At 47.1% G+C, this 21,685-nt stretch overlaps 1 protein-coding gene across 2 annotated transcripts in view; it reads right to left on the bottom strand.

The window, feature by feature from the left end:
* The window catches only part of ccnd2a (cyclin D2, a), a 149,939-nt gene that overhangs the window by 28,705 nt on the left and 99,549 nt on the right, over positions 1–21,685 (bottom strand). Inside the window, exon 1 of one of the 2 annotated variants that reach the window (XM_047333177.1) lies at positions 5,899–5,985. The exons of the other annotated variant lie outside the window; for it this stretch is intronic. Coding sequence (XP_047189133.1) covers positions 5,899–5,942 — 44 coding nt within the window. The 5' untranslated portion in view covers positions 5,943–5,985. Of the gene's footprint in view, positions 1–5,898; positions 5,986–21,685 lie in introns of those variants that run through there. 2 annotated transcript variants of the gene reach the window in all.

The following is a 21,685-nucleotide window of genomic DNA, read 5'->3' as shown; positions in this document are numbered from 1 at the left end:
CCATTTGTTTATCATGTTCACATTTCCCCCCCGTCTCTGCTGTATTTTTCTTGTGGTTGAACAGCTCCAGATGTGTATGTGTGTGTGTGTGTGTGTGTGTGTGTGTGTGCCAGGACGACAACAATGCAGAGAGAAAAAAACCTACTCATCCATGATAAAAAAAAATTAAACAAGAACAACAGCAGACTTCATGCAAAACTCCAACCGATCATTTTCTGGTGAACACGTGGAATTGAGAGTATCTGAAGAAAATGACTGTACGTGTTGTGCGAGATATCGCTCGTGCTGCAGCTCGCTGATCCGATCAAGTCGAGTCGTTTCAGACAAAATCTGCCGAGTGCTTCACTTGAATGTTTTTTTTAGCTGCAATCAGAACCCACCGGGCATCGCGGAGCGTCCGATGAGATCGAGCAGACACTTCTGTCTGCCTCATCACATCCACGGCAAACTCGAGTCTTCTTCTTTTTTTTTTTAATCCCAGTTTAACACACGAAAAGACAAGGTCACGCAAACAACTGGAACAACGGCCAGCCACCTCTGAAAACGCCCATGATAGAGACGCGAGCGTCTCCTACATCATCAGAGCATCTGTATCCGTCCAGGAATCTGCCAACATGGCAACCGCCACATTCTCCAAAAATGCCGAGCACCCCCCCCCTTGTTGGTTTTTTTTTTTTTGTCTTTAGTTATTTTTACGTGAGCGTTTGCAGCAGCGGCGTGAAGCTCGTCCCTGACATCTCCACTAACCACCTGCGGGATGTGATGTTACAACAATGCGGCTTTGGCATTGAGTTTCTCGCCTGTGCAGACTTCCCTCAGACTCCCCCTTTAGAAATCCTTTTATGCAAACACGTCCTCCCGAATTCTTCGAGACGTGCCCTTATCTCATTAACTGGAAACGAAACAAGGAAGGGGGGGGGGGAAGAAGAAGAAAAAAAGAAGAAGAAAAAAAAGGGAAGGTGTTAATTGTTGCCTTTTGACGCCTTTGGGACAAGTTGTCCCAAAAGATGTCGATTCTCAGGCAAGACACCTTTCGGAAACGCATCCGCTTAGAACACGGTGGAGTGACGGTGTTAACGGGCGATCAACTGCTTTCAAAGGCAACGAGGACGACTACATGTGTGAGATAAAACCCTCTGTTCATCACCGTCAAGTTAGTTTACCAAACATTGTTATTTACAGCATTAGAATAATAGAAAGGGAATCGCCGGGAGCGTAAACCCCCGTCAATATCTGATGCAGCGTCGGAGGCTCCGGGCTCGCCGGTTGTGAAGCTCCTAGTTCTGGTGACGCCGCACTCGCTGCGTTCGCTTTTGCACGATGAAGACTTCGTAGCTTTGCTCTAGTACGTTGGGTTAAATCAATCAGAAGTTGGGTTAAAGCTGCAGCTGCTGCTTTTTGAGGCACAGGAGAACTTCTCCAAAAGCACAAAGCCGGAGCTGTTTGTGGTGCAATGTGCAGAGCGACTCTGCGTTAACAAGGTGTACAAAGTGTGTGTGAGAAAAATGAAGTCATCTCTTCTTCATTTTAATAGGAGAAAGAACATTGTCAGAGCAACACTGTAGTTTCCCTCCTGTAGACTGTTCTTACAAATAACTGTTTTTCCTTAAGCAGAGATACGAGCAACAGTCGCAGCATATTGTCTTTGTTTTCATATGAAATTAATGACCGCTTTTTTCTTCACAGATCTATTCTTTTGTGCGTGCGGTCACACAAAAGAAGGACGGAGGAAGTGTTCCTCGAGTATATAGCTGCTTTCAGACACTGAAGTCCGGACATCCCCCTGAAACGCAAATGTTGGCCATTTTCTGGCACTTCTCCTTTCAGCCCGCGAGTAAAATTTCTGGGAAAATGCAGGGAAAATCTCCGCAAAGATTCCCAGCCAGCGAGTGGCCGCGACCGAATTACCGACATCTCCCGCTTCTTGCATGCTCTAGCCAGACGCCACAGAATGCTCTTCAAATGTTCCTGTTGGTGTGAACCATAAAGACTGTATAGAAAAAAATGACTCCACTTCTCACTTGAACTGTAACATTAGTAAGCATTTTCCTGAGGAGTTTCTGATCTTAATTGCCATAGTTTCAAGTGCTCTTCAATACAGCATGATGTTCATTTTTGATGATTGACAGCTGGTCCGTCCAATGGGCGCGAACTGGACGATCTCCCAGTCAGACCCTCCGCCCAATTCTACGTCTGGTTGCGAAAAACCCAACATGGCGCTGGTCAAAATTCAAAAATGGCAGTTCACAGAGCATTGGGTGACGTCACGGTGGGTTGACACCTTGAGTGAACGTGTCTGGTAAATATCCGTAGTATTGGGTCTGGACTTTTTCCAGAGTTTGCCGTTAATGTGTAAAAAAAGAGAAAAGAAACAACTCTTCAGGTAAACACTGTCTGACTTCTGGCCGCTTCACTTCATATTTTGTCTGTACCAGGTATTTTGAAGACGATGCATTGACAGCAAAAATGAAAACATTGTCTGTCCCGTCCTCCTGCTTTGACCTCCCTCATCCGAGGGTTTGAACAAGTGATACTCTCATGCGCCGAGACAAAGTAGCAGCAAATGAAATCAAATTAAAAATCCCACATTGTGTATCTCAGCGTTGCAGATGCCCGGTGGGAAAACTTGGTTGTCACAACAAAAACCTCTAAATATAGGAACCAATTTTTTTTTTCCATTACACTCTTGACAAAGACAACGTCCTCCTTTTCACACACACACACACACACACACACACACACACAAAACCGCCCTTCAGAAGAACTGAAAATGCAAAGTGAAAGCATCATTAATAACCAAAAGCGGCCGTGTATGCGCCGCCGCCGCCAACGTCTCAATCACGGATGCTCGTGGCAGCCCGTTGACGGACAGGTGAGCTTCTCCACACACAGACACACACACACACACACACACACACACACACACGTCGCGGGGTTGTGAAAGGTTGCGTCAACAACAAGGTCTGGTGGCTCCGGCCAAACCTTCGGTTAACACGAGGGATAAACCGCCTGGTACTCATTTACCTTTTTCTTCAACACGCAGCCCAACACCTCATTCCTTCATCCCAGCTTCCATCCCGACCCTTCTTTCACATGCCTGACCCCCGTCTTTTGAACTGCACCAACAACCTGATCAAATCTGGGACAAAAATGAGCCAGAGAGAGCGACAGAGAGAGTTGGCGTTCTGGAGCACTGTGCTGCCAAATAATGTCAATATTTTTCCTGCCCTTTCTTTAACGTTTCTCACACTTTTGTCCTTTTTCGCTCCACGTTCAAAGAAGGCAGCAGTGAAGCCTCGCTGCAGCGTGGCTCAGCTGCCGCTGACTCTTCCCCCTCCGGCTCCTCCAGGATTTTCCCATGTTCATATCGCTAGCCCTTGACTTTGTCACTCACGCAACAGCTGCTCGCTGATACCAACGCCGCAGTTCCAGCCTGTTGCACTCCCTCCGCTCGCTGCTCACACCGAGAACAAAGACGACGCTAATCCAATGTTAGTCCTTGGCGCAGAATGCAAGGACTACTGGGGAGAGGTTGTGTGTACGTCAAAGACAACAATTACAATTTGGCCAGGAAAAAAACCAAAACCCTCCTCTCTGCAGATTGTTTGAAAATTGTGTCTGTCGGTGCTTTTTGGGAGGATCAACATCCTGAGGATGTCCACCTGGGATCACAACAAGCTCAGACTAAGACACACATCACTTGAGGTCAAATAGATCTCACAAGTTATTAATAAAGCTCACTGGCGCTGGAATAAAGGCACCGGTCGGGAGAAAGTTCACTAATCTCTTCGTGCATAACTTACGATGAACTGAAGGATGCAAGGTGAAATATAGAAACATAGCTGCACAGCCTGTGGAGTGGCTGACTGAGCCGCCCGAAAGTTATTTTTATAGAACAACCCTCATATGTCAAAGCCCTTTCATTCAAATCCTCGTTTAACCTGTGATTCGCATACCCCTCCCAATGATGAACAAAAGAAGATCTGCCTATATTTATTTAAGTCTGTCAAGCAGACGGAGAGGTATGCAAACATTAAAAAAAGAAAGGAAAAAGTTAACCATATAGTTCCCAAAATAAACCCCCAAACCAAACACATCGAACACCTGAGCATGAGCGGTGCTGTTACCCTCGTTTCTCCCCCTGCGGACGGGGACAGATGGATGTCAACGCGCACGGTGCAGAGATGAGAACACGATTACTTCTACAATCACACAGAGGGTTTCCCTCCCGCATCAGGTGCTCACCCATCTTCTGTTGCTAATAATAAACACAAAGCGCTTCGCTTTGGGGACGAAGAGCTTAAAGACCTCCTCCAGTCAGGTTTTACAAGTATATAAAAATAATATGCTATGCTTAATATTCTTAATATTAAACATAGTTTACACAAAAGATTTTTTTTAAAATTCTCTGAAATGGGGCTGGAAACCATCCACTCTCTCCCTCGTTGAGTAATTCTGAGACTATGAATATTCATGATATGCAGATAATGCAGGACGTGGCCCCGCCCATCACAGCTGCTTGGGCTAGGTTGACCGGTGGAAGAGTGTGCACAACGAGACGGCTAGATTCAGCCATAAGACTTTCACGAACTGCTAATGCTAACGTTAACTGTCTGCTGACACACCTGCCGTCCTCTCGTGGATGCTAAGGCTAACTGTCTGCTGACACACCTGCCGTCCTCTCGTGGATGCTAAGGCTAACTGTCTGCTGACACACCTGCCGTCCTCTCGTGGATGCTAAGGCTAACTGTCTGCTGACACACCTGCCGTCCTCTCGTGGATGCTAAGGCTAACTGTCTGCTGACACACCTGCCGTCCTCTCGTGGATGCTAAGGCTAACTGTCTGCTGACACACCTGCCGTCCTCTCGTGGATGCTAACTGCTAACGCTAACTGTCTGCTGACACACCTGCCGTCCTCTCGTGGATGCTAACTGCTAACGCTAACTGTCTGCTGACACACCTGTCGTCCTCTCGTCGATGCTAACGCTAACTGTCTGCTGACACACCTGCCGTCCTCTCGTGGATGCTAACTGCTAACGCTAACTGTCTGCTGACACACCTGACGTCCTCTCGTGGATGCGCTGCCTCTCCGTGTCACTTGAAGTTTGCCTCACATGTATTCGTGACGTACCAAATGTAGTTGTAGTGTATGTAGCGCAGGATTCGTTTGAATTTCAAATTGCAGAGAAGTGCAACAGAAATCTCCTCCTCCAGGAGAGTAATGTGAAAACACCTCTATAGTGACAAAATAGATAAAAGTCTCTGTAGTCAATGTCAGACATGTTAGAGGATAGGAAGAGAAAAAAACACCTTGAGTGGAGGGGGACTTCAATAAAGAATTCACACATGTCGGAGGGAAGAGACGATTCCCTTGCAGCGACGACGGAAGACAGAAACACCTGATCGGAAATACATGCACACAAAAACCCCTGATAAGCATTAAAATAGACGAGCAAAGAAAACACATGTAGGCCAACCAAAACAAACCCACAGAGCATCTGATCGTCTTAGTGATTAGCAAACAGAGACAAATGAAGGGTTGTGGAGGGAGTGGGGGGGTCCACCACAGTGGCTCCCCTGGCAGGCGTGTGTGGCTTCATTACAGCAGCGTACATGAATGTGCACCATCCACCATCAACCACCACTCTCTGGATCGGGGGGCCGCAACAATCTGATCCTTTTGGGAAACCGAGGTGTCGGACCGTAATTCATACAGGCCCCCGTATCTTTCAAGGCCCCCCCCCCCTCCCCCGGCTCCGCCGGTGGCGTCAGCCGCTGAGCCACTGTGTGTGTTTAACGGCTACATGTGTCGCTCCCTATCTCGCTGCCGCGAGCGGCACAAAGGTAAAAGGGGGAAGCTTAACAGCCTGGGAAAAAGTTGAACAGTGTGAAATTACCTTGATCCAAAGATTCCTGCCGCATACCAGCCCAATGAACCCATAACAGAGCAGGCACTCAGTCAGAGAGTCAGGGAACAGCTGAGAGGGGGGGGGGGGGGGGGGGGGGGGGGGGCACAGGGAGGTGAAAGAAAGATAAATGGAAGCAGGAAAGAGGCCCACCTCCAGTAATCTCCAGTCTACAGTCAGTGGTCGGTGGTCAGAGTGTCTATATCTAGTGTACATCCTATGATAATGCCGGACAACTGGTTGCTGGGGGGACGACTCACTGAGGGTCCAGTCAGACTTTTTTCAACCGAGACCAAGAGGAGCAGCTGTAGGACCGAATGATGTTGACAAAATAATGTGGAAAAATGAGATGGCAATGCTTATATATGTGTCATTTTCTTTTTCTTTCTTTTTTTAAACAAAGCAGCATTTGTGCCATTTTTTTTTTTTCTAAGGCAAGGTTTACGGAAACCCCAAATCCGTTCAGTAGCTTTTATTCAAAATGAAAAAAAGATTATAGACACAAAAACATTCTGCCAACAAGCGATCCAGGGTTCTTTGACGGGAAAAGCATTTTAAAAGACAGATTGTCCAAATGGCTTCACGTGCTTGTTCTCTCGACCTGAGAGTCATGCTTTGATGCACCGGTAAAAAGCATGTTAGGGCTAAAAATGTGATGGTAAATCATCTACAGTAAAAAAAAAAGAGGCTTTGAATAAGTTTCAGTTCATCAACCCGACTTGGTCGTGTAAAGAATAATCCCTATACTCTCTCTATTTATGGTTAAATGTTGTTCACTTTATTCTCCTTTACAGAAGAACAGATTTGAGAGTTTCTATAATATCTAATTGTTATTTTAAACTTTCAGTTACAGGCAATAATTCATTTTTATGACTTTTAATAAACCTCGATGGCTGCTGTTTTTTATGATAAAAGTAAAGGAACAGATAGATTAAGTGTGTGTGTGTGTGTGCGATTTAGAGATGCAACAGTAAATCGACTTCTAAATTAATCGCCAACTATTTTGATAATCGATTAATCGGTTAAAATGTTTTTTATGGAAAAAAAGGCAAAATTCTCTGATTTCAGTTTCTTACATGTGAATATTTTCTGGTTTCTTTGCTCCTCTGTGACAGTGAACTAAATATCTTTGGTGTGTGGACACAAAAACAACAATATTATCTTGTGGTTTGGGGAAACACGATCGACATTTTTTACCATTTTGTGACATTTTGTGGACCAAAGAACTAATCGATTAATCAAGAAAGTAATCCACAGATTAATCGATTATGAAAACAATCGTTAGTTGCAGCACTAATGTGATTGTTGCCTCAGTCCCAGGCACAACAATGACGGGATAAAGTTTGTTTTGGCACCATCCAGAAATTTTGTATTTTTATAGAGGAAATTCACACTTGTAAGGATTTGTTGGTCAAATCTTTATTCTATATTGGTGCCAGCAAAGCTCCTGTAAGATTCACTAATCTTGGGTTGATCTTAAAAGATAAATAGAGAAAACACACCTCCGCCAAGGCGAAAAAAAACAAAACTTGTCTATCCAGTTTCGAAATTTTTGGCATAATCCTGCCAACTAAGAAAGAGACACACAAACTGGCCCATTAAGAGAATTTAAAAGCCATTATGATCTAAATATACTGAAATATTGGGGGATTTTTTCTTTTTCTTTTGCATTTATCACTGAGGGAATTCCCCTCCTGCAAGAAATGACAGACCCACTCTGACGAACGACGAAAAGGACAGAGTTAGTTTAACTAAAATTATTTTATCATTGACTAATCAAAAACACTGGTGGCCGCTGGAGGAGGGGGAACTTGTTTCAGGGTAACTCGGAAGCGACAGCTTCCTGTGTTTGTTTTGTTGCACCTGTTTGTTGTGTGCCAGTTAGTGATGAGGATAATCTTATCAGAATATCTGCAGAGCCTCTGCAGACACACTGTCTCTCTCTCTCTCTCTCTCTCTCTCTCTCTCTCTCTCTCTCTCTGGGTTTGGAAGTGTGACAATTTTTTTGAAATTGGAGAAACCGGCAACGAATGTGATAATCGTGACGGCGCCGGATGTGCGCAATGATGCACTTTGTGCGACATCTACGACCTTAGATCACCTTTTGACTGCTCCTGTATCTGTATAACCATAAACATGTCTACATGCAAAGGATGCGCACACACACACACACACACACACACACACACACACACACACACTGTGGCGAAAATACTTCTACAACAGTTGCAACATGTACATGGTTTTTCGATGACAATCTATTAGTGTTTGTGTAGAATACATCAATATATGGATTAAGTGAGATGAAGCTTCCTACAGTGAAGATTTCTGTCGGGCGAAACTCCGAATCATCCACCTCCAAAGATCAAAAACGACACAATTTATAGAAGGACATATGTTCACATCCCAACCAATTATGTTATATTCCGTCAAAACACTTTCCAAAATTGAGCTCTTCTTGTTGACAACCCTGTGTCAACAAGGCAAAGTCCTTCTTCTCTATGAGCGTTGGGATATCTTCATTCTCCTCCCGTCAGCAAAGACAAGCGCACACCTTCACCAGTCAGCCTCCATTTATTTATTCAATGTGTTTCTTTCTTTTCATTTCCTTCCTCTCTGTGAGAGCATAAAACGGTACGCAACAAATTTGCATTGTAAACCAACAGACTTGTTTACGTTCAACTTTCCCCATCAAGACACAATGTGTGTATCCTCCAGGGCTCAACAGATGTCTTGAATGTGTTTCCTTATTCCTCACAAGACATTAGCACACGCAAGTTTTTTAAATCTCTTTTGCTGGTGCACTGATGCATCTGCCGTTTACGCCTTTCTGCAGATGAGAGAAAACGTGTGTCCCGTGCTCATGGCATGCAAGTGTGTACCGACAGAGCCGGAGATACAAACAAAGAACTTCCTCCATCATCCTAAGTAATTGCTCTTCCGCAACCTGCTCCAGTCAAGATATCGCTCTAGGGGCTACGTTGCAAAACATGTGGTATGAATCTAGCGTAAATTCAAGCGAAGACACAACTATCATGAAATCTATTTTTTTCATTATCCTGAAGGATATTCAGTTTGACTAAAGCGATTCTACAGCAATACACGTTTTGTAAAAAAAAATCTGCAAATATGTCCTCACGGTCTGTTACCGTGTGCACGGCGAAAAAAAAACACATCCCTGCATGGGTCTGTCAATCGAAAACAAAAAGAAAATGGTGCGGACCGCACCGCACAACATTGCCTTTGCAGTTTGTAAACATCACGACACCTTCACAGACGTGCTAGCGGGTGGTGGTGCTGCAGCCCCGGGGTTTTGGCCTAGTGGTTAGCGCGTCGGACTCCCACACACGAGGTTTTGGGCTCCCGGCCCCGGCCTGAGCAGTAAAATCACAACAAAGACCGAAATAAGCTTTCTCCAAAATGGCTAACTGCCCCTTTAATGCCTCTTTGCTAATTGTATTGCAAGCTGCGTCATCATCCACCAACCCACCACCAAGGACGGATCTCCAAAATGGCTGCATTTTCTAAATCTTTATACCTATTGATTATACATGTGTGCATCCAAGCTCCTTCTTCTCCGAGTTTATCGCAACTGAAACAAACCCGCGGGGGAAAAAAATCCCCAAATCTGGTGGGTGGGAATTTATGTAAAAAACCAAACAAACCCCCCCCATAAGAACCAAACTAAATAGACACCGGGTCAGCCACAGATCAGTGGTGCTTAGCACAGTAGCACCGCCCCACCAAACCCATTTAGACTGAATTAGTCGGTGATCCCGGGTTGGACCACTGGGAACCGGGTGGACCAATCGAGACCTCAGCGAAGTGATGTAACTCCACAACAACAGAATTTTGGAACAACTATGAGGAAGAAAGCATCGACCAAGCTTTCGGTGTTTCCCCCATAACGGAGCGGAGGCTGCGGGACTCATGTTCCATTACCTCTGGAATGTCTACTGCGGAATAAGGAAGCAGCCGCACATCACAGGCCGGCATTCATCTTTCAATCACCCCCCCCCCCCCCCCCCCCTCTCCTCTTCACTCCTCCCCTCCCTCCATCGCCCTCACCCCTGTAATCATGTTAGCTCATACATAATCGTATTTCAATTACTGACAGGAGTGTGACCCTTGCCTCCCAACATGCCTAATCTAATACATGTGTTTCCGAAGAAAAAAAGAAGAAAAAGGACAGAGGAATGCCTTGTTTTGGTAGCGGGACAGGAAAAAAAAGAAACATGCATCAGCATGCAGTGTCATGCCAAAGCTATAAAAAGGGATTCTGGGATTTTCTTCCGATTCAGCCCCAGGGGGACGTCAGCGGCTATTTTTAGCAGGAACCTATGCTGATGGTTTCGCCCGAAGGGATGTCAACACTTTGTCAGGGTTTGGGATTCGGGGAGAGGAGAGGAGAGGAGAGGAGAGGAGAGGAGCAGGGGGGAAAAAGAGTGAGGGACGGAAAGGAAGATATACAGAGGATGCTTGCAGCAAGAATGCAAAGCTAACAATTCCCACAGACTAAAGTGTACGTCTCCATCGCTGTGTGTGTGTGTGTGTGTGTGTGTGTGTGTGTGTGTGTGTGTGTGTGTGTGTGTGTGTGTGTGTGTGTGTGTGTGTGTGTGTGTGTGTGTGTGTGTGTGTGCGTGTCGGGGGCCCACTGAACTCCAGGCCTTTCTGCAGTCCCACTGTTAAGGAGAGTGGAGAGAAAACACCAAAGACAGCCTCGGTCATAAATCCACCTCTCCCCCTCTCGGTCTGTCCCACCGGGGCAAGGTAATTCTTTCCTGCAAGACTTGTCCTCATCTCTTCTCCTCCCTTCTCCCCTTCTCTCCTTCTGCCCGGTCTTTTCACTCACTCTGTAATTCCCAATCTGTCACTCCGTGTCAGTGTGCTTAGTGGCCTTGTGTCATTATTATGGGCCAATTTGTGTCAATGCTAACATCCCATTCATCACGGAGGGGAATGGTTTCCGCCAGGGCTCGAGGGGCTCGCATACCTCACCTCTCACATTTTCACCATGGTGGCATCCGCTCAGCTATGGGGTCGGAGGTCAGAGTTCCAGACCTCTTGAGTGATCACTGACTGCTCGGCTAACCCCCCTCTCCCCGCTCCCCCCTACCTTCTATTCCTGCTCCCACTTTTTCCCAGAAAGTCTCTCTCATTTCGAGGTTCCCACCTTCATTGTCGTTTCTCTTGGGGTTTTCTTTTTGACCTCCCAAAATCCCCAATCTCCCATGTATTCAATCCAATTCCATTTCCAATTTCAGCATTACTTTATGTCTCCCTTCTTTCCTTTTCCCCGCTCGCGACTTAGAACACAAAGCCAACGTTTGCCCTCCGACAGAATGGCACTAATCTCATTTCATCAGTTGGAACTTGTTTCATTAGTGTCGTGTTTCTGCAGAGAGACCTGCACCATGCTCTATGCATTACGCTCCCATTCCCAAGCCCTCATCCCACCCACCCACCGACCAATCCTCCAAAAAACCCAACCCCCCCCCATATCACATCAATGGCTGACAGCCCTTACTCTCGCTGCATGCGGGTCCATGGTTTATTTCCTATGAATGAACGGGGAACTGAACGAAAGTGCATTCCTGCCTCGGCGCTGACAGGAAGCAGCTGGATGTTTGGTGACTCCATGTCAGATGTGATGGTGTTGTACGGTCTGCACGAGAGAGTAAGATAAAAAAAAAAAAAGGTAAAGGTAAAGAGGAACGAGAAGGAAAAACAGGGAGAAGGAAAACATCAACAACAAGAAATGGGGCCCAAGAGGACGATGTGCAGAGAGAGAGAGCGAGAGAGAGAGAGAGCTGCTGTGGAAAAAACACTGCCGCGCCACCCGAGGTCGAGGAACTGAAGCTGATGTCACAGCTCCCCAGAACGGGGAGCGCTAATATCTGAACGTGTGCAAAGCCGAAGGCGAAAGATTTGAGGAAAAAGCGAAGGCCTTTTCCAGCTAAGACCTGAAAAATGAGCGGCGGAGCTGAAAGGATCCTTGTTGTTGTGAACTTTCCCCCCTCGCTTGTTTAGAGTCGGTATTTGCTGTAAATCTGCGCAGGGAGCAGCTTGGCTCCGGTGTGTCGCCGGCTGCCAGACGGAGGCAGGCACTGGGGAAGGCAGGCATGTGGGGCACGCAGGGTCCGTCTCCATTTCTCTCTCTGCCAGCTCCTAATTATGCCCAATTACACCTTTAACACAAGTGGGCCGCTGTGGACATTTCTCAGGGTGTGAGGTCAAGCATTTCCTGTGTCTGCGAATGACCCGACGTCGGGGGAATTGTCTTGCAGGGGCCCTCCCTCCCTCCCTCCCTCCCTCCCCCCCTCCCTCCATCATTCACTCTCTTCATCTTTTTCCGACCACCCCTCCTCCACTACGCCCCCGGTCCAAGACCTCCACCATTCACCAAATGAGTCAGATAGCTGGGGCTTAACCTCTGCGACTTGTCGGGGCTCTCTCTCATCTCGAACACAAACAAACAGGGAAAAGGCAATGCGACACCACGACTCCCTCACCGGCACACATGCATTGAACACGCATGTTGCACTCCTGCATGTGTGCAAATCGAGCGTGCAAATAGAGCAATTGACACACTGCAGGCGCTAAACTCAACAATCTGAGTACCGTGCCCTGCATCCCGCCCGACGCTCATCCCTCTGCAGTCACACGGAGACATGTTTTAGGATTCTGACATCTTCTGACGGTTCACTTTATCACATTTCAATCCATTTACACCGTCAACAAAATACCTCAGGGGGGCTGACGGCGTGGACCCGAGCGCTAATTACACATTTTCTCCTAAATCTTACCTTATCTAATTGACGGTGTGCGTTTGTTCTCTGTGTGTGCCAACATATGTGAGTCACGACTTCAGAGGGAAACGGCAAAACCCACCTCACAATGGTATAGTGTACCAACAGGTTGGGTTCCCACACCCAGTAGGGAAAAATAAATACTTCATAATCACCACCTATCAAAACAGGCGACGTACGCGGGGTGAACCGGGGGGGGGGGGGGGGGGGGAAATGGTGCATTCCACGGGAAATCCATAGCGGGCGAGAACACGCTCGCTCCTCCGCACTGACATTTCGGAGACACAAGGGAGAGATTAGGAGCACATATGGGAGGGCCACGAAAACCCAGGATGAAAGATGGTGGAGGGAGATGGGGGTTAAGCCCCATATTTTCACAAGATGAATCAGGGGCTGCGGTGACACTAAACGATGAATGAATTGTCTGAGGGTAAAATCGAGCAAGTGGCTCGAGCGAGCGGGGCCGCATTGACTCGGCCTGATGATTAATTTAACGAAATTGCACAAGCCATTGGCGGGGCCCGAGGTGAGGTAGGAGGTGACAGTGCTCTAACGTGTGTCATATCACAGCTTGGTGACACCTTTGTGCCAAACTGGAGAGAAAAAGACCCGAGAGGAAAAAAATATATATATAAGAGAGTGGGAGTACGACAACGTTTTCCGGTGAATGAAAAAACCTCGCTGGCAAGCGAATGTGTGTTTTGAGCATCTTCTTAAAGCCGCCGTCTGCCCACCCACCGCCTCGCACAGTCCTGCAGGCCACCAGGCAGCGGATACAGTTACTGCAATGACCTGGCATTTCTCCTCTGCCAAAAACACACAGGAGTGGAAACAAATATGAGAATCAGAAAAAAAGTCCTCGGAGAAAAATGTCAGTTTTTTTCTTCTTTTTCTTTTTCTTTTTCTTCTTCTTCTTCGTCTTCTTCTTCTTTTTCCTCCAAATGCTGAGTAGAGGAGTTTGGTTGTTATTGGAGGTGGGGGAAAAAAAACGAAAGGGGTCATTCATGACAAAGAGCCAAGATATTAGGAAACCACACTTGTGTCTGAAACAGGCAGCGGGGAGGCCCGAGCCAAGTCCCCGTCTCAGCTGTTGTTCCGAGGCACACATTTATCACACGAGGCGCTTCCCCGGCAAGAAAAGGGCCTCACAGGCGGCCGCGGAGGGGTGCGATCCCGCTGCAGTGACTAGAAGTGACCCCGAAGGCCAGAGAGTGGCAGGTCTGTGGGATGAAAGGAGACCTTGTCCTGGCCCTCCGTCCGTCCATGTGCTGTCCCCGCGTTGAGGTAGAGCGCGCGCGCGGAGAGACACGAGCGCTGTACCTGGCAAATATTTGCGTGCGCTGGATCCACATTGTGGGCCACATGAAGAAGAGGGAGGGGAAAGAGCCGAACTGGGCGGAATATGGCCCAAAGCTATTGAACACACTGCGTTTCTCCTCCTTCGCATTCTTCGCGCTGGAAAAAATGAACAGGAGGGAGAAGGTGCAAGCGGCGGGAGAGAGAGAGAGAGAGAGAGAGAGAGAGGGTCCAAACTGCACTATGCTACAGAGCGTTCTATGTAGCGCTCCGGCTAACGATTATAGGAAAAGCTTTTCCAGGTTTCGGCCATCTGTCACTTTTATGAACAGCGCCGTAGGAAATTGGGTCTTTGGGTTGTTTGGCCCGGGAATAATGAGCCACTGAAAATGATTGTTATGGATGACCTCTTGGCACCGTTCTCATATGGAGCCAATCGAGGAGCGGCTCCAGAGGCCTCCTAACAATCAGGGATAAATCAATTGGATGTTACGGGTCAGGGGCAACGGGTGCTGCAGGAGGTAGCGGGGCCTGGGAACAAGGTAACGACGTCTTTCCTGCCCAGCGTTTCTGACAGAAGAAAGGCCTCGTGCCAATCAACGGTATCAAAAAGAAAAAGGCTTTAATTGCGATACCTGAACTCTTGACAGGCGCTGCATGAAACGCCGAGCGAGGTGCTCCTCCAATTAACTCCGAGACGAGGGGACGGAGGGGGCTTTAATGTGAGGTGAGGGCGAGAAAAAGGTGAATATAGGGGGGGGGGGGGGGGGGGGGTGAGGAAGAGAGAGCGCTAGAAGGAATGATACGGGATAAGGGAGGGGGGGGGGGGTGTGTATTCCAAAAAGCCTATCAGTAGTAATGTCAAGCCCTCTTCGGATGCCCCTCAGACAAAACAGACAAAGCACCTGATAAGGTTGATTGTGAGAGACATTCCTCAGCTGAATGTGTGTGTGTGTGTGTGTGTGTGTGTGTGTGTGCGTGCTGATGAGGGCACGTTGTGTGGACAACAGTGTTCACACAACTGATACCAGAAATCCCCCAAAAAGTCCCCAGAGAGTTTTGCAGCGAAACGTCTCACAGGTAAAATAGTGACCGACGACCTCGTCGCGGATACAAAAAACGTCCAGTGCCCCGGCATGATGTTATTCTGTGGCTTGCAAATCTATACATTGATAAAGTTGTTCAAATAAAATGTCCTCAATGTCTCACTGACCATGATGCTGTGGCTCATTGTGTACCTTACTCTGATTGGGAGGAGGCTGCGCTGTGTGTTTCAACAACATTTCATTTGTTAAGTTAGAATCTGTGAATCCAGTGCCGTCCATGGTTCATACAACAACAGAGGCGCTGTCAACTTAATATCTATTTAGTCTATTAAATAGCTAAATAGATATTGGGGGATAATGGGGCCAGTCCAGACAAAATGGCCAGGGACGAATTTTGTTCCCAGTCCGACCCTGGGTGTCACCTTGTTGCCACTTGGCTAGAAACTGAGCTTTTCAGACAGATGTTAAAAAGAGATTCATCATATGAGACAAATAATGCGCATTTTTGAAACATTACAGCATGTAAACCTATTTCAGTAGGCCCTGAATTTAAAATTACCAACCTGTAAATTGCCAATGTATGGACACTTCAAATATGCACTATTCACGTTCTAAGTAGTTGTAGTTTAAAAAAAAAAATTGAATTCAGGAGGATAAGTTGAAAGAGAAAAGGAAATATTTGATGGTTCTGTAAATGTAAAGCCAATTAATTTTCATCTCGAAAATAACCCAACATGCTGTGGATATTAAAAGGTCAAAGAAAACCTGGGTCTTCCTCCTTTACGCCAGACAAAGACCTCCATCAGAGAATCCTTGGTTCAGTCTACTTTTGGGTCAATGCCACATTCACTTAGTGTAACGTTCAATTATAATATGAGATATTGTTGAGTACACAGTGGAATACTTTACCAATTACATTTAGGGGCATGTATTCTGTAATCTGTGGTGAAGCGGCCCTCACAACAATCTTTACGACGGCAGACATTGCCGTCATCGCATATTTTGACAGGACAAAATTCCCGCACCGCAGCTACTACTTCCTGTTACCTGAGACTCGTTTCAGACGAATCTTGGCAGGATGACACTTTAAGTGTAAAGTGGAACTAAAAAAAAAGGGTAACGCAAACCTGGGGGCGTTTGAACCAGCAAGACGTTCCTCAGACATCCTTGTGTGCTCCCGCCAGTTTTAAAAGCAGCAAACGTCAGGTCGGTCCAGTTCCTCCGGTCATTTTGTGAATGATTTAAAAGAAAAACCTCCTCGACAACACTTGGCGCTCAGCGAACTTCCTGGCAGTTTGTGCCCGTGGGTGTTTTTTTGCATGAAAGTCTGAAAGGCCAGTATATCCCCAGGTAATGCAAATGCACAGGGTAATAAATGTGTCGCACATGAGTGTTTCATGTTGGAGCGTACCGGTGCAAGAACAGAGGGGGGGGGACCATCATCGTATCTCTTATCTCATCCTGAGAACTTCCACGACTCTCAACAATGCTTACTGGATCTATATATATTTCTCGGTCTGCTGTGACGAAACGTAATATTGAACAGTCCATCTTACTGTACATCCTGATCTACTGGAGAGCGTTAATGTGTGTGTGTGTGTGTGTGTGTGTGTGTGTGTGTGTGTGTGTGTGCATGTCTTGAGTGAACTCATGACGCATCCACGTAGTACGTCCAGTGCATGATGGGAAGTAGACGCCAGCTCAGAAAGTATTAAGGCCGGTGGAGAAAAATTAAAGAAAAATAAACGGCAAAATAACAGCAAGATGTTTGACGATTTTTAAAAAATGAGACAAAGCGGCTGGACGAGCTTTTCGAATGAGAAATTCTCTCTCAGCCAGTTTAGTCCAACCGGGGGATGTGGTGGCATTAAGTATATCGAGTTCCTCCGTCCCATTCCTCTTTGCCTGCAACTTGAGTTATGAGGTGCCACAATCGCTTGCTGCATGTGGACAGCTGCCCTGGTAAACTGTCACAAAGTAAGGCAGTGTACGCAGCGAGGGCCTGCACGACCCGCTGGATGGGGAGGGGGGGGGGGGGGGGGGGGGGATAACCCGGGCCGGGCACGACGGGGCCGCAGCGTTAATAAAGCACAACAATTTGTGAATAGGATACGGATTGTGTGAACAAACAACACACGAAGTACAAAAACGAAACAGAAACCTCACCAATCTGTTTGCTAGTTCGGATCTCCAGACACAGATAGGAGGCCGCTGTATGAATGCGCCTGTCAACAGCACATTGTATTTGATTTTCAGGAAAAAAAAAAAAAAAACGCCCATATGGCCGGTTCCCGTGACCACAGTCATTCTGATGGAGCCCAACTATGAGAAGCATCACAACAACACCGTGACACCGTTTCACTCGGATGTACATATGTTACATATGTGCACAGCGAAGTGTGTGTGTGTGTGTGTGTGTGTTTACGAAGAGGGAGCGCTCGAGCAGCATGTTGCTTCTGGAAAACAACAGCCTCACTTAGGGAAAGTGACTTTAAAAAACAGCGACAGATGCACGATCTGCTGTTAAAGTTGGCGGGAGATAAGTGAAACTCCAAAAAACAGAAATGCATACGCAGAACAAAGGGCTCGGCATATTCCCTGTACAATACTCTGCAGCTGCGCGTGCACTGTGAACAACAAGTCTTTTTTTGTTGTTTTGTTACACGTATACATGTTTTATTCTAGCTTCCTTGCAGTTTTTGTCATTGAAAGCACCTTGGCCGTGTGGCAGCGTCTTTTTTTTAAAGGAGGCAGAGGAGGTAACGTCCGGGCCTCGACGGCAGCGCAGACCAGCAGGGATCGTGCGCATCGTGATTGCCTCGGTAAACTGGAATTTTTCAAATTTTGAAATGCACATTTCGGGGGGTCTTTCAGTTATGTGATTGCAGAGGTTTGTGGTAGTGCAAGGCTTTCAAAAAACATAATTTCACACACACACACACACACACACACACACACACACACACACACACACACACACACACACACACACACACACACACACACACACACACACACACACACACACACACACACACACACACACACACACATGAACTGTTGAATGAAAGAAAAGTCAGACAGGAGTGCACAAAGAGGCTGTGCTAACTGGGGCTAAAGCTAAATGTCCAACTTCCTCGTTCACTTTCTGCTGAACCCTCCTCCTTCTTCACTCGGTCACGATACAACCAGCGACCCGGCGACACACAGACACAGTGGCGGTTCTCCTCTTCTGATGCAGTGACGGGACGTCTGAGAATGTAGCATCTTCCATTGTCCGGCTGACTCAATGGCGCCAAATCCGCGTCTAGTCGCGTCTTTGCGTCGACTTTGTATGTGATCTACCCGCGTGACAAACTCGTGCCACGTGCGGTTGTGTAGGCAGCGTAAGATTCATCTTTCGCTGCAGTCTCATTGGACTCCGTTTGAAAGCGCCGTCGTAGGAACAAACTCGAATTTCAAATAATTCCGACTCGCGAGGCAGCAAAGTCAAATAGCTCAGCTTCCTGGAATGCCCAAGATGGATTCAGCTTTCGTCAGGGTTAAGCCCTCACCAATAAATTCTGCTGGTGATCATGTGCGGACGCAAAGCAGCAATCTTTGAATGTGTGATTTTGTTTTTTGGCAAAATTTCCCTCACTTACACGTGTCGCAAAGGCCCGTATGAACGGATGTATTCACCTATTAACAGTAAATCTGCAGGCTATAAAAAAAAAAAAGGACATGCCCCGACAGACAGCAAAGAGATGAGAACATTCAGAGAGAGCAACAGAAAGTAAGAGGAGACGAGGGGAAGGGGAGGGCGCTCTGCACAAAGGAGAAGCCTGGATTAAGTCATGAGTGGCAAGCGACATAGGTTGGATTTTTAACGAGTGAGATCACATCCTTCTCCCTAAACAGAGGAGGAACTCATCCTCGGCTGGACAGGACGGCCGTGCTGAGCCCCGCCACTGTCTGTCTGTCTGTCTGTCTGTCTGTCTGTCTGTCTGTCTGTCTGTCTGTCTGTCTGTCTGTCTGTCTGTCTGTCTGTCTGTCTGTCTGTCTGTCTGTCTGTCTGTCTGTCTGTCTGTCTGTGTGTGTGTGTGTGTGTGTGTGTGTGTGTGTGTGTGTGTGTGTGTGTGTGTGTGTGTGTGTGTGTGTGTGTGTGTGTGTGTGTGTGTGTGTAACAAACGGGACATCCATTACTGAACTGAGACAGTGGCATGCAGCTCTGGCCTTGCACACACGAGGCTCCACACATGTCGGCAAGCTGCACGCTGAGGGACACACAACCAGTGTGTGTGTGTGTGTGTGTGTGTGTGTGTGTGTGTGTGTGTGTGTGTGTGTGTGCGCGCGTGCGTGTGTTTGGGTGATCCTGTGTGGGAAGTACTCTGTGTCCATTAGCCCCACGTGTGTGTGGTTTTCTGTGCGCGCTCCAGCGCATGGTGAGCGTAAGCATGTTCTGCAGAGTGAGCCTTTGTCAGTGCAGGCATGCAGACGTGTACATGCACAATACACGAGGGTCGCGTCGCCGCGTGGAGGAGATTGTTTGTCATAAAATCTTTATTTCTGCTTCTCGTATCAAATACAAACGGGGAATTCTCCTCTGCGATCTGGTGCACGTTAACGCAAATTAATATTTAAAAAAAATGTTAAACAAAATAAGGGCGATTATGGACTTGTGAGTTGACGTTCCTTTGAACAAAACATATCAACATTTAGAACTGATGGGTCCGCTGTACGGTCCGTTTGTGGATTAATTCGGACGTCTGATGATAATTCGAGCTTGATTACAAACAAAAAGGGAAGCAGAGCTCCTGCAGAGCTCCTGCAGACCACAACAGCCATTTGGTGTCATCAAAAATAATCGTAATTTTGCTGTAATTACCTTCAAAAAAACTATAAAACCTTATCTGAACATCGGAGTTATAGCTGTAGAAAACTGTGTAGTTGTAATCCTTCCAAAAAAAACAACCAAAAACCTCTTAAAGTTTTGGCCAAAAATATCCGTTCGGCCCAATCACCTCACGAGAACAACGCTTTTTGACTCTTGTCTATATCTGCGTGAGGAAACGAGGGAAAGAAAGTGACTGTGGCAAAGTAACGCGAGGGAATCAAAAACTAAACGCAAACTCTCCTTTAGCCTCCCGCTTCATATCATTTATCAGATTTGCTATATGCCAAACTGGCCCTCCAATATCTTAATATCTTGCATTTCACTCACGCTGCCGAAACCTGAAGTGATATTTCAAACTTCAGCTCAGCTTTCTTCACATGTGTAACTACACAGACTGTGTTTTGTGCAACACCCAACTACTGTAGACACCTGTATTTTCACCGTCACTAGATAAACTGCTCAGGCAAAACTCTCTCACACCATCATACCGGAGATCTGCTCAGTCGTTACTCAACAGGGGCTGCGATACAGAACCGTGGAAAACACAGGATGGATCCATCGCAAAAAAAAATTCGCAACCTGACTTGTGTCACAGGTTGTGAGAGAAAGTCAGTGCTAAAAGCTTTACAGTCAGCAGAGGTTGTGCCTCGACTTCACTGCAAGACGTTTTGAAAAAAAGAAAAGTGAAAAGCACAGAGCAGCAAAACTGTTGCTGAAAGTCTTTCCAGGAAAAAAGGAGCTCAGCGTCGTCAGGTCTCATTGTCCATAAATCTCGTTTTTGAGGACATTTTATCGCCAGATCGGACCGAAAGGATGCAGACTTATTTCCTTCTAAAGATTTATGTGAATAATATGGCCTCACTTTTGTCATGGAAAAAGACATGAATGCAGGAGGCACTGGAACACACCAGGAATGCAGGTCTAATCTTGATCCCTGTCACACATGTTCGTTACCTATCCATTTCAAGACCATCAACCGTGCTTATTGCATTAGGAAAAAAAAAGGAACACGCACACACGCACACACACACACACACACACACACACACACACTACACGCAACACGGCTGTCATTTCTCTTCCTCTCCCACTTTCAATTCTGATATAAAGGGAGATATACTATACGAAGTGCACCCCGTGTTTCTCTTCCTCCCACGCTCGCTCCCACCCGCCTTCCCTCCGCCCCACTTCCCATCCCCGACCAGACATGACCCTGTGTGTAGAACGCAGGCTGGAGTAGTAAAAGTCGGGGGGGCCTGGTGAGCCGAGCCGAGCCGAGCCGAGCCGAGCCGAGCGGAGATGGCGCACAGATGGAGATGCTCTCCCCTTACAGCCGCAAGCGCATGCTGCAAAAGAAGATGTTAAAAAGAGAGGAAGAGCGAGAGGACGAGTTAAAAGAAGATGCGGGGAAGGTCGACCCCAAAAGAGAAATAAAAACACTTGCTGCTTGTGATGGGAATTTTCCTCCCGCATGGAAATATTTCCTTCGTGACTTTAACTGAGTTATTCATCCCTCCATCTCTTTCTCTCCCTCCCTCTCTCCCTCTCTCAATCTGCCCGCATTCTCCCCTCCCTCCGCCCCTTCATCACCCCTCTGCAGACTGGGCTTTCACTTTGGGGGGCCCTCCGCTTCCCTCTCGGCTGACCAGGGAGCTTTCAAGGTACCCTGATGGATGCTAATGCTGGACTCTTTCAGATCGTTTTACAGCCGGAGCCTTTGATCTGCCAGCAGGCCTCTCTCCACGGGCTGC

The sequence above is a fragment of the Scophthalmus maximus genome, chromosome 7 (genome assembly GCF_022379125.1).
Source record: "Scophthalmus maximus strain ysfricsl-2021 chromosome 7, ASM2237912v1, whole genome shotgun sequence".
NCBI classification, from domain to species: domain Eukaryota; kingdom Metazoa; phylum Chordata; class Actinopteri; order Pleuronectiformes; family Scophthalmidae; genus Scophthalmus; species Scophthalmus maximus.
The sequence above is the reverse complement of the archived record's forward strand: the minus strand, read 5'-3'. Positions and strand labels throughout refer to the sequence as shown.